Below are 14,161 nucleotides of genomic sequence, written 5' to 3'. Positions count from 1 at the left end.
AGATCTTGGCATTGACTCTGAACTATCCCTGTGAGGATCCATGAGGATCTCTTGCTGGGCTAACCCTGTCTTTCTCCCCAACCCTGTGTTTTCTGTCTCCCTCCCCCACCCTCTCCCTCCATTCCCCCCAGTGTGTGGCTGTGACCTGGCCCAATCTGGCTTCTTCTTCAAGAACCGTGAGTATATCTGCACCCAAGACTACCAGCAGCTCTATGGCACCCGCTGCCACAGCTGCCGGGACTTCATCACAGGCGAGGTCATCTCCGCCCTGGGCAGGACCTATCACCCCAAGTGTTTCGTGTGCAGCTTGTGTAGGTGAGTAAGCAGGGTAGGGGGTGGGCAGGGGTGGGGGGAAGCCCTCTGGACTCCAGCAATGAAAGAAGCTATTCCCATTTCATAGTTTATTGGTTTCATTTCATTTAGCATCTCAAAGCTGGAAGGGATCTTAGTGGACACCTAATGCAACTTTCTTCCAGGTACAAGAGCCCTTTCAATTACAGAGATTATTCAGCTTTGGTTCAGAGACTTCCAGTGAAAAGAAATCTATTCCATTGTTGGACATCTAATTGTTAGGAAGTTCATCCTTGTATTAGACTGGTCTCTTCCCCCATTTTGGCCCTACTTCAGTTTTCTCAACCCATGTGATATCACTAGTTCTCTCCTGGGTTAATGATATACTTGAGGTAGAAAATTTGGAACAATTCAAATAGCCCAAGGGAAAGAATTTTTCTAGTGACAGAAGATCAGATTTTAATCATAATCTTAGAGAATAATATGGTAGAATAGAAATTATATTGATCTTAGAATGAGAAAGCCTGAGTTTTGAGGCAGACCTGCATTTTACTAGATTTTGGTCACAAACTAGTTGTGTGACTCCAGACGAGTCACAGAATTGAAGAATTGTAGAATCTGAAGCTTCCTCAGAGGTCATCTAGTCCTATTTAGAGCTGCATAGCAGTCTTCTCTGTAACAACCTCAAATAACGATTATGTATCCTCTCCTTGAATGGCGTGCCTTCTAACTAGTGGCCCATTCCATTTTTTGGGATTATTCTAATTATTAGTAATTTCTTCCACATGTTGAGCTTAAATGTAATTTTCTATAGCTCTCTGGGCCCAAATTCAGAGCAAATCTAATTTGGTTGATCAATAAGCAATTATTAAGCACTTACTATATGCCAGGGACTGTGCTAAGCACTAGAAAGAAAATTAAAAAAAAAAAAAAACATGTCTTCTACATTAAAGAAGCTCACATACTAATGAGGGAGAGAACATGTAAACAACTCTGTACAAAAAAGATATTTAGAGTGTAAACAGAAGTATTCCCAGAAAGAAAATGCTGGGGGAAGGAGGGTGCAGGATGGGGAACTCAGAAAGGCTTCTCACAGAAGAGGAAGTTGGAGCTGAATGGTAAAACCAGAGAAGCCAAAAGGGGAGGGAGGAGGAGAGTCTCTAAGAACGGAAGAGAGCCAGTGAATAAATTCAGAAGATAGAATTTGTTACACATGGAATAGAAGGAAGGTCAGTATGCACTGTGTGTAATTTCAAACACTTGAAAACAGCTGTCATATTCCCTTTAAGTCTTCTCTTCACCAGGCTATAAGTCCTAGTTTTATCAACTGATCCCTGTAAGACATTGACCTTAGCCCCTTTACCATACTGATTGCCATCCTTTAAGCCCATCCAGATTTGTCATTATCTTTCCTAAAATTCAGTGCAGAGAAATGAACACAGTACTCCAAAGTGAATCTGACCAGGGCAGTCAGACTACCACATTACTCTATTAATTTAGTATAAGAGAGATGATGATTAACAGGGTTTTTTGGTTGCCATGTCACCCTGTTGACTCAATTGAGCTTCTAGGTCACTAAAACCTCTCACTCATTTTCCCCAGTAACTGTTTTCTAGCTCTGCCTCCCCCAATGCTGTACTTGTGCAATAGCTTTTCTGAAGCCAAATGTCGTGTTTAGCCCTGTTAAATTCTGTCTTATTGAATTTTGCCAGGCATTCAAGCCTTGACCTCTCTTGGCCCCAATTTTCTCTTCAGTAAAATGAGCAAGTTGAACTGGATGATTCCTGTGGCCTCTTCCAACTCTGCCATTTAGTGATTCTGTAAATAGGAGCCTGGGCTGGGAAAAGTCACAGCATCCAGGACAGCCAAATCAAAGGGGCCAGCGAGGAAGTAGGGAAGGAGCTCAGAGCTCTGCAGAAAGCAGCCCTGAAGTGTGGGAAAACACAAAACACAGGAGAAAAATGGCACTGGCCAGGTGAAGATTTGTCTTGGGTAACCTCCCTCCCAAGAGGACATTTTTTTTTTTTTTATGGTGGAAGACCACTGGCCATCCATCAGCCAATCAGCAAACATTTAGGAAGCACCTATTATATATGTCCCATACACTATGCTAGGTGCTAAGGATAAAAATACAAAAAAAAGAGACAGTTTCTTCCATCTTATTAAGGGGAAATAATATATTCATAAATAAATAAATATACATACATTTTATATATAACATCAAAAATATCAAGGGAAGGATACTAACATCTGGGAATCAGGGATGTCCTTTTAAAGGAGGTTGTAGCTAGGCTGAGCTTTCTTTTTTTTTTTAATTTTTATTTAATAATTACTTTATATTGACACTCGTTTCTGTTCCGATTTTTTTTCCCTCCCTCCCTCCACCCCCTCCCCTAGATGGCAAGCAGTCCTTTATATGTTGGATATGTTGCAGTATATCCTAGATACAATATATGTTTGCAGAACCGAACAGTTCTCTTGTTGCATAGGGAGAATTGGATTCAGAAGGTATAAATAACCCGGGAAGAAAAACAGAAATGCAGATAGTTCACATTCGTTTCCCAGTGTTCTTTCTTTGGGTGTAGCTGCTTTTGTCCGTCATTTATCAATTGAAACTCAGGTCTCTTTGTCAAAGAAATCCACTTCCATCAAAATATGTCCTCATACAATATCGTTGTCGAAGTGTATAATGATCTCTTGGTTCTGCTCATTTCACTTAGCATCAGTTCATGTAAGTCTCGCCAGTCCTCTCTGTATTCATCCTGCTGGTCATTTCTTACAGAACAATAATATTCCATAACATTCATATACCACAATTTACCCAGCCATTCTCCAATTGATGGGCATCCATTCATTTTCCAGTTTCTATAGGCTGAGCTTTCAAGGGAGTTAGGGTTCCAAGAGATGAACATGAGGAGAGAGGAGACCATTCCAGTCCATGATAAAACTCAGAAGTGAGAGATAGAAAAAGCCAAAATTATATGCAAAGAAATTATGTGCAAGGAATAACAAGCAAGGTTAGTTTGGCCAAAGAATACATGAGAGGAATAACCCATAATTAGTCTGGAAAGATAGGTTGGAACAAGATGGTGAAAAGTGTCATTGAAAACAGAAGAATGTGTGTTTTAATGTGAAGTCAGTGGGGAGCTATTGAACTTCCTGGAGATTCAATGGTATGGTCAGATCTGTGTTTTAGAAATATTAATTTGAGAGCTGGTAGAGGGCAGATAGAAGAGAAAGGACTGCACAGAGAGAGAACAACTGCAGTAATTTAGAAAAGAAGTGAAGAGAGAAGATCTGGATCAGTGGTTGTGGTGTGAGTAGAGAAAAAAGGAAAGACTCCGGAGATATTGAGAAGATTTGGCAGCTGGTCAAAGAGAGCTATGAGTAAAAGTAAAGAGGTAAGGACAATTGTTAGACCATGAACCTGAGGGATTGTAGAATAGTAATGTCCTTAGTAGGATTAGGGAAATGAAAAAGAGGAATAGAGTTGGAAACTAGAGTTCTTTTGAACAGGTTAAGTTGGAGTTGCCTAGAGATATCCAGAAGATCTTATCTCAGCCATTTGGGGATGCAAAATTGGAGCTCAGAAGATAAAAGAAGGTTGGATATGAAGATCTGGGAGCTAATCTGTCATGGAAACAGAAGAGATTTTCAAGAGATGATAGAGTTTAGGGAGAAAAGAAGTGAGGGCTGGGGCACAGCCGTGAAGTACAGCTATGCCTATGGGTTTGGGACCTGCAAAGGAGTTGAAGAAAAATTGTTCTTACAGTTTGGAAGGGGTGTGTGTGTGTGTGTGTGTGTGTGTGTGTGTGTGTGTAGTAAAATATGAAAACTATGGTAGGAAAAAGTATCTTCAGTAGCTATAGTTTCTCCTTGTTCAGCTCTGCTAATGATGATTATAGGGAAATCACACATACCTTCTTTCTTTGAACCCAGGTGTTTTTTCTCCCATGTAAAGTCAGAAATTCAACCTGACAGAAAGGAAATAGAAGACCTATAGGGGCCTCAGTTGAACAGACAAAAGCCAATACTTCCAGGGCAACTCAGCCTGACCTTCAGCTGTATCTTTGATTATAAAACTAGTTGATTGATGCTCAGCTGGCTCCAGCCTGACCTGTAGTCATTGTTCTGAGATTTTCAGGTAATGTTTGTCTACCGGCCCATGGTGCTCCTCCTTCCAAATCTTATGATAACTAGAGCTCTGGACACTGACAGTGGGGCTGCAAGCATGTAGCAGTTTCTGACATAAATGAGCCTGCAAGTGAAGGGAAGGGCTCGGAAGTGATTGAGATGCTTCTTTTGCCAAAATAATCTACTTCCTAGTGTCTAACTTTGGTGATGAGACTCATTACATTTAGTCTCCTTGGGTGGTTGTGAGATTCAAATGAGATAATCCATGTAAAATGCTTGGGTAACAAATTGATGTAAAAGTGTCACTCAGCTTCATCAGAGCATTATATCAGCTATTCTTACTGCCACCTTTATTACCATTATCCATCAGTAAACATTTTTTAAGCATCTTCTATCTGCCAAGCACTTTGCTATGTGCTAGGATTACAAAGGCAACAATCCTGAAATGGTCCTCTGCCCTAAAGGGGCTTATATAATAGCTGGGGAGACAACACACACACACACACACACACACACACACATATATACATGTAAAATAAATATAAATGGGGGAGGAGAAAGCCCTGGCAACTGGAAGGAGAGTCAAAATAGATCTTATAAAGAAAGTGATATTTTTGTTGAAGTAAATTAGGAGTTCATTGAGGTGAGGAATAAGAACATTCTAAGCTCCGGGGACAATCTGTGATTATCATTATAATTTTATTTAAAATAAATGTGAAAAGACAGTAAGTGGGGGCAATGCAGATGAATAACTTCTTGTAGAATTTGAGAAAAAGAGGAGAGAAATTGGACAATATTTTAAAGAGATAAGGTGTCAAAAGTATTTTTTAAGAATGTGGGAGACTTTCATACTTTCTGGTGAAGATAGAAAGAACTGTGATTAAGAGCTCTTCTAGAGGGGTTGACCTTAGTGAGGAAATGGCTGTCTCATCTTCAGAGACTAAAGTAAAGGAGGGAGGAGGAAGGGATGATGTTAAGGCATTTTGAGATGAAGAAAAGGGAAGGAGAGAATACTTACAGTGCATGACCTCTACTTTACTAGTAAATAAGCAGCTAGGTGATGCGGGAGATATAGCATTGGGCCTGGAGTCAAGAAGACCTCAGAAACTAAATGTGTGACGTTGGGCACTTAACTTTGTTCTCAATTTCCTCAACAATAAAATGGAAATACTAAAAGCACTTATTCCCCATAGTTGAAATAATATAAAGCACTAAGCACATTGCCCTGTCACATAGTAGGCATTTAATAAATGCTTGTTTCCTTATAGTAATGTACAAAAAAGATGAGGTTATCAATTAATAAGGTGGGGGAGGAGGGTTTAGGAAATCTGAGAAGAAAACATCTGGAAGACTCTCACTGGGGAGTAGGTTAGAGAAGCAATTTGGGAAAAATAAAAAAATCATCTTACTGAAATAGGTGCTAAATTGAGGAGAGATAACATATGTTGGGGAGAGATAAACTCAGCTGTCTCAGTGAGTGACTTTTTCTAATTTTATTCAGCAATACATGAGAAGGAGCAGAGCAGGTAGATGGTAAAAGTAATCCAAGGTGAAAATCTGGCAATTCATGAGTGGTAATAGGACAAAGAGGAAAGTAATAATTAATAATACTAATAACTAATATACTAACAATAACATTTCTATAATACATTAAGATCCATGAAGCATTTTAGACCTATTATCTCATTTTATCCCCACAACAACCCTAAGAGGTAGGTGCGATTGTTATCCTCTTTTTACAGATGAGCAAACTGAGGGTCAGAAAAATTAAGTGATTTACTCAGGGTCACATAGCTAGTAAATATTTGAGACTAGATTTTAACTCAATTATTTCTGACCCGACATCCAATGCTCCATCTACCTCGCCACCTAGCTGCCTCAGGATTTCACACTAGATTTTAGTATGGAGTTGATACAGGGTCAGAGGGAGGGAGGGAGGAAGTCATAGCACAACAAAGATTGAGGAAAAAAGCCTAAGGAAAAAAAAGTGGGAGAGAGTCCTTGGAAAACATTCAAATGGTCTCTCCTCAGCTTCTCCCCCTTGGTGGGACTTTCTTGAGCTTGCATGACCTTAGAGAAGGCAGGGTCACTTCCACACTCTGAGGAGACATCGCGAGAGGATGTTTTTGGACATTATAATCCTTTGGAGCCCATTAATCATTGTGTTGATGACTGTTCCTAATTGTCATAAAGGGAGAGTTTAATAGAGGAGATGGGACATACACAAGGGAAAGTGAAATAATAGCAAAAGACATAAATCACAGTTCATAACAGCATTAGGAGAGCTGTCACAGGCCAGGATGTGATTAATTGCAAGCGTGTGGCTCAGAGCATAAGGGATTTGGTTGTTGGAAGAGAGAGTTCACGGAAGAGAGCCATTGCTTTTGAAATTATCCACAACCCGGTGTGGTGGAAAGAACTATTTGGTCCTAGCAGCCCTGAGTTTCAAGCTTCCAGCTATGCCGCTTAAAACCACGTGACTGAGGGGAGAGGAGATGTCAGTTCCAGTTCTTTCTTGGGTCTTAATTCCTACATTCATAAAATGGGGACAGTGAACTCTTTACAAAGCACCTCATGGGATTGTAATGAAGCTTTAATGGCTCTAAAGTACACTGCGGGCCTTAAAGTACTACATAAATGTCAGCTAGTAATTTTATTGCTGCAATGGAGGTTAATGGTAGGAAGGCTTCATGGAAATGAGTTGGGACTTATTAGGACTTTCTGAGGCAGACAAAGGCTGTGACTCTCCGAGGATCACATATCTATTAAGTGTTTGAGGCTGGATTTGAACTCAGATCTTTGTGACTCCAGGTCTAATATTCTATCCATTATGCCATCTAATCTGGTAGCTTATAGAGAGGTTGAAGGAGGGCTGAGGTGGGTTATAGGATCAGGGAGAAAATAATTCTCATTAATAGCGTTTTATCTATAATAAATAAACTATATTATATTATATATAATAAATAATAAAACATCTTCTCAACAGTCCTGTAAGGTGGTAGATATTATAAAGATTATCAATCCCATTTTACAGATGTGAAAACTGAGGCCTTGAGAAGTTGCATAACCTAAGTAGAACTCATCTGAGGCAGACCTAAGAGTTTTGACTTATATTCTTTTTATTGAAGGAGGAAGGGCAGCATTTGGGGTTAAGTGACTTAGGGTCACACACCTGACAAGTATATGAGGCTGGGATTTGAACTCAGGTCCTCTTGATTTTAAGGCTGATATTCTATTCACTTTATCAACTCTTTCCTGGATTCTTATTTTTTCTATCACTGTTTGTATTGAGTGTAATAAAATATGCTATACTTGATCAAGTCATGGCCAGTCCATATTCTGTCAATTCATAGCAAATTAACCTCACAAGTTTGGGCATCTCCCAGATGGAGAATCACAGAGCGTCATAGGTGCAATAGGCCTTAGAATATCTAACATCAAGTATTTGAGCTGGAGCTAAACTTAGGACAGAAAACAGAGAATATCAAAGCTAGAAGAAAAAAAAAACTAAAAGGAATCTTAAAACCTAAATTGTAGAACACAAAACATAAAATACAAGCCTAGAAGCAAGACTGTGTTGTTGACTGTTTAATAACCACTGGGAAAAAATATGTACAGGAGAACTCTGTCTTCTTTACATTTTCTCCATTTTTTTCTTAAATTTAGATCATCAATAATACAATAAATCAAGCCCTTATTGGTAGCATTAGCCATTTCTGCCGTGTAGATACTCAAAAAATTAAACAGTTGGCTCTCTTTGAAGAAAGCTGAATTGAGCTGCCTCTAGCACAAATGAGCTTAGAGGCTGCCTTAAAGATAATTTACCAAAGCAGCCTGATAAGTGAAAATATCACTGGCCTAGGCATTTGGAAACCTGGTTCTGTATTGCAGCTCACCTCCCTAATTTTTGATGTAACTTAGAAGTCTAGTATCTTAAATTTTTTTTTTATTAATATAAACTTAGTACACAAATAATAAAGCAACTGGATAGCAGACTGGATAGAATGACAGGCCTGGAGTTAGGATGATTCATCTTCTTAAATTCAAATTACCAGTTGGTCTCAGAACCTCCCTAGCTGTGTGACCTAGGACAAGTCACTTTAAATCTATTTTGCTTAGATTCCTCATCTGTAAAATGAGGTGGAGAAGGAAATGGGCAAATTACTCCATTAACTTTGCCAAGAAAAATCCAAATGGGATCAGAAAGCTTTGGACACAAATAAAATGGCTGATCAACAACAACATCAGAAAGAACAACCCTCCATGAACCAATAAATAAATTATAAAGAGTGGACTGAGGTACCTAGGAGTTAAGTGACATGCCATGGCCACATAAATAGTAAGTATGAGAAGCAGGTTTAGAACTCTTTGCTTCTTGACTTCAAACCCAGCATCTGCGCATCCATAGTGGCCACAGTGCCCGAGGTATAAACTGAGTAGCTGTCAGTTATTTGTCAATTAGATCTCACAATAGGATAATAACCACTTAAAGGAACAAACAAATGTAAACTTTCTATTTGTAGTTTTGTTTAGAAAAATTAAAATATACACTAGTGTTCATAAGAAACAAAAATCACTTTTTTTTTTTTTTTTGGTTTGTTTACTGAACTTTTTTTCTTGTATTTTTTTTTCCAGATTGTGTTGCTAATATATAATTGTAATCAGTAAATATAGTTTTTTTGTTCCCGATTTCTATATTCTGTATAACTAGATGTGATTTTCTGTATTGAACTCTTTGCTTCATAGTTGTTGCTTCTTAAGGCATGATATTCCATTATCTTCACATGCCATCATCTTTTGAGCAATTTCTCAGTTCTTTGGTATATTGATTGTTTCCAGTGTTTTGTTTGCTATTATGAATGATGTTGCCAGAATATTTTTGTATGGAGAGGTGTTTGTTTGTTTGTTTCCTGTCAATAGCCTTGGTAAACAATTCTAAGAGAGGGGATTACTAGATCAAAAGATATGAAGTTTTTAAAATTCTAGTTATATAATAATATTTTCTCTTTAAAAATTTCACCAGTTCAGTTTAATCAACCACAAACTGGGTAAGACTATTTTTAGTAATCCAGTAATCCAGTAATCAAATTTTATTGCTTTAAACTGTATTTGACAATGTAATAGATGTAAGGTAGCCTTTCATTTCTGAACATTTTTTAAGATTTTAAGTGCTTTGCTTCTTTTCCCTGGAACTATCATCCTCTTTAAACATTTCTCATGTTAAGGAGTAGCTCTTATTTATATAAATTTGTGTCAGTTATATCCAACTTTTATCAATTATGTTTATAGCTAGAATTTTTTTTCTCATTTTTTTCCTTTTTATTTCCTTTTTGGTTTTTTGTTATGCACAGACCCTCCATTTAGATCTAATCAAACACATTTATTTTGTCTCCTATATATTCTTCTATTTGTTGAATAATCAAACATTTCCCATCTCTCCATAATTATGATAGACTTATTTCTATAACCTTATGGACTTTATTAAATGATATGTTTTGTGAAAAAAAGAATTTTATATGCAGTAGTGTCATTTCCTTGTATCAATAATATCATCCCTACCTCAACCTTACACTAAAGATAATTCCTATGTCTTATTCTATTACTGAATAATTTTGCAAAACTTCTGTCTCCTCACCCATTCCCTTGTTGGAAATGGGAAATCACTCTAGATTTTCTCCACTCTGTTCTTTATTGTTGTTTTTGTTCAGTCTCTCAGTTGTGCTCAATTCCTCATGACCCCATTTGGGGCAAAGTTATTGGAGTGATTTGCCATTTCCTTCTCCAGCTCATTTTATAGATGAGGAAATTGAGGCAGACAGTGAAGTGACTAGTTTAGGATCACACAGCTAATAAGTGTCTGAGGCCAGATTAAACACAGATCTTCAAACTTCAGGCCAGATGCTCTAACCTTTGTGCCACCTTGCTGCCCAGTCTCTCATTTTACTTTTTTCTTTTATTTCAGTCTTTATCTATGGCACTCAACACCGGTATATTTCTTTCTTCTCCTCTTTCCTTTGTCCTCTTACAAATTTGTTTGTATAATTCAGTTGTTAATCAAAGCCATGCTATTGTTCTTGTGTTATATCCCTTTAATAGATTAGTTAATCACAATTGTAATGAGCCCATTGATTTTCCTACTTATCTATGGCTCTGTGCTATTTTTCTTTTCTTTAGATTATACATATTAAAACCTGCTTTAAGGTTGGTTCTGCCCTCCCCAAATTGTTCAAACTCTTGTGAATTTTTAATTGATCATCTTTTGTCTTCAAAGAGATGATTTGCCTTTTGAATGGAGGCTCTATTTTTGGTATCATACTCTATTTTCTTCAACTATTTTTCATGTTATAGAAAAATCCTGAATTTTTAAACAGGTTTTAAAGCTTTTGATAACTTTCTTCTTGGCTGCTTGTAAAATCATCTCTTTATTATTACAGCTTGATAATGATTTGTTTACTTTGGTTTTCACTTTGATTGATGGTTTGTGATTTTTAGTATTTACTACTTTTCTCCATATTTTTCCTATTTCCTTTTTGTACAATGCCAAAGTGATTAATTTCATTTCTTTAAGAAAACCTTTTTTCCCCTTTTTATTCTATCCTCTTGATGCATTATTTTGATTTTTTTTTCAGTTCTATAATTTTATGGCATGTTTTCTGCTTTTACTGACGTTCCTGCCATTCTATTCTCTAATGAAATGATTTTATTTTTATTTTCTATTTGCTTACATTTTCATTGATATTGCTAAAATGTTATATTGCATTTTCAAATTACCCAGAAATTTCTTATTCATATTCATTCTTCCTTTAGCTGTAGTGAGTATCTTGAGAAAATCTAGTTTTGTTTCTGGTGTTGATCTTGGTATTATTAGAATTTTTTTCTTCTGACTTTTTTTTGGTTTCTTTTAAGCCATTATATTTTTCATTGTATTAGAATGTTTATTACATTGAGTATTTTTTTTCTAAAGCCAACTTTATTTTGAAAATTTCTATTTCTATTTTTGATGGAGTTACTGAGGAACTAGTTTCTTTTGGCATCTTATTCCTACATCCTTTCTAAAGTCTCAATACTTTTTTAATTAATTTTTTAATTTTAAATTTTATCAATTTTAAAATATCAGAAATAACAGAGACCTCATACTTAGGCAGGAGTTCCCTCACACTATAACATGGTTAGCAAGTATCAACATGATGACCTCGAGAGACAGGGAGGGAGCTCATTGCCTTTAAAAGACAGCACATTTCATTTTTTGGATAGTTATAATTGTTACTAAATTCTCTTATGTTAAGCCAAAATTTTTCTCCTTTTAACTTCACTCCATAGAAACTACATCTATCCTGTGGGGTTAGAAGAAATTATTTCTAGTCTTTTTCTCCTCTGAAATTCTATGTTTTTAAGGCTTTTGTCTTTCTCAGCTCTGATATTATAGATTCTTTAACTTAATCCAACCCTTTACTTCATAAGTAGAAAAACTGAGACATAGAGACAATAAGTGAATTTGCCCAAGCCATGGGTAATAAAACCAGTCCCAGACTTTTCATTAAGCTGTGATTACCACTTCCTCCCATCTCTTAGCCAAAAACATTCTTAATATGTCCATATTTTAAATACTTCCCCAAATCCTACTCCTTTCTCAGGATCATTATGAGTAGGAATGTTGTAATATTTCTGATTAGTAGAATCCAGAATATACCTGATGTAGTTGGTGTATATTTATTTATGTGTATTTGTGCTCTACAGAGGCAAAATGGCAAAGTGGGGAGCAGTGGACTCTCTGACTTGGGAGTTAGAAGATGTGGGTCCAAATCCTGATATACTTAACCATCTATATAAATTTAGAAAAGTCATTTTCCCTCTCCAAATTTCCCTTGTTTAAAACTGTTCACACAGAAAAAGATAATCTAGCAAGATAATCATAGAGGAGATTGCTGAACAGGGCTGGGAACTGGGCTCTTCCCTTCTGAGTTTTCTTTCAAATTGTATATACTGTGATTGTAACAATATCAGCCTGGAAAGCAGGACACCAGAGTTCCAGTTCTTCTCTTCCCCTGATTAGCTTCACATAAAACCATTTCTTGTCTTTTAGCCTCAGTTTCTTCATCTACAAAATGGGGATAGTTATGTTTGCCTTACTTTCCTTATAAGATTTTATAAAAGATGAGATAATGTAAATTGATAAATATTTTATCATTAATATAAACATTATATAAGTGTTATTATAGCATGAAAAAAAGCTCTGGTTACAGAGTCCAGAGGTCCTGGATTATAAAAATGTTTGACTGAAATGTTATATCATTATATACATATGTTATCATTGAATATGCATATTATTTAAATGTTTTATCATAGTATGAAGAAAAAGCTCTCATTCTGCAGTCCAGAGGTCCTAGGATTGAATCCTAGCTTTGGTATTTATTGTCTATGTGCCTTACAGCAAATCATTTTTAATTCTCCTATTTTTAGTTTTCTCATCTTTAAAATGAGGGGATTAAACTAAATGATCATCAAGGTCCCTTCCAGCTCTGTCTATGGCTCATTATTACTATTATTATTATTGTTGTTGTTATTTCAGTTCCATGACAGAACAATTAGAAGACATGTGATGAATTTCTTATTCTTCCCATTTATAGGAAACCTTTCCCCATTGGTGACAAAGTGACATTCAGTGGCAAAGAATGTGTTTGCCAGACGTGCTCCAACTCCATGATCAGTGCCAAGCCCATCAAGGTTCACGGACCAAGCCGTAAGTGTGGATCTAGTTCTGTTCCTTCTCATACCCAAACTCTCTTGTCTCTGGACATTGTCTATTCCTGGCATGCTTGATTGTTATGTGGCCCAGCTAGAAGTGGACATGTCATCTAACTGTTATCAGAGGACCTGAAGTAAAAAAGTTGGAAATTTCTCAGAATTAGATTGTACAGTCAGCTACCTTTCTTTGTAACCCAATTAGGACAATTGTAAAATGAAGCTAATTTTCTTATAACCAGGTAACAGATAAAGCTGGAAATGCCCATTAGAAACTTGAAAATCAAAGGATTTTACTCTGCAGTCTGATGTGTGCTTGTAGGTAATGTGCCTTATTAGAGCATTTGGACCATGTGCTTGTTCTCCTAACCCCACAGCAGGGAAAATAACTACTGATTACTGAACAAATTAAGACTGTGATACTCTGAAAATCCAGGACAAAATTATGCAGTTATTCTGATGTAATTAAAACTTCTCAACCTGGAAAATTCTTACTCATTTTTTAAACCATAGTTTAAACAAAATCATAATGATAATAGTAGATGATCAATCGATCAGTCAATCAGTAAACATTTATGTGCCAGGCAATGCACTTAGTACAGAGAATATACTACCTGCTTTCAAGGAGCTCACAGTCTAATGGAGGAAACAACATTAAACAATTATGTACAAACTATGTACGTAAATTGGAGAAAATCCACAGAAGGAAGACACTAGAATGAGGGGGATCAGGGGAATCACCTTTGAAAGAAGTGTTTAATGTAATCAAAGGGCTCTTCCTCAGTCATATTTGATTCAATATTTTTATTCAAACTTATTTTATTTGACATAATTTTATAAATTAAATGGCTAATTAACAAAATTGTTAATGATACAATGTTAGAGAAACAGCTTTCATATCAAAATAAAATATCCAAAAGATTTTGACAGATTGGAACAATGACTCAAATCTAATATAATGAAATATAATGAGAATAAATCCTACATATGAATT

General features: G+C 36.4%; 1 protein-coding gene across 5 annotated transcripts in view; it reads left to right on the top strand.

Annotated features, from left to right (window-relative positions):
* The window catches only part of ABLIM3 (actin binding LIM protein family member 3), a 180,317-nt gene that overhangs the window by 84,084 nt on the left and 82,072 nt on the right, over positions 1–14,161 (top strand). For all 5 annotated transcript variants that reach the window (XM_051978948.1, XM_051978945.1, XM_051978946.1 and 2 more), the window contains exons 3-4: positions 132–315; positions 13,053–13,165. In XM_051978948.1, the coding sequence (XP_051834908.1) occupies positions 132–315; positions 13,053–13,165 (297 nt within the window). The remainder of the gene's footprint in view (positions 1–131; positions 316–13,052; positions 13,166–14,161) is intronic.

Source organism: Antechinus flavipes, chromosome 2 (genome assembly GCF_016432865.1).
Source record: "Antechinus flavipes isolate AdamAnt ecotype Samford, QLD, Australia chromosome 2, AdamAnt_v2, whole genome shotgun sequence".
NCBI classification, from domain to species: Eukaryota; Metazoa; Chordata; class Mammalia; order Dasyuromorphia; family Dasyuridae; genus Antechinus; species Antechinus flavipes.
Note: the sequence above shows the minus strand (reverse complement) of the source record. Positions and strands in the feature narration are given on the sequence as shown.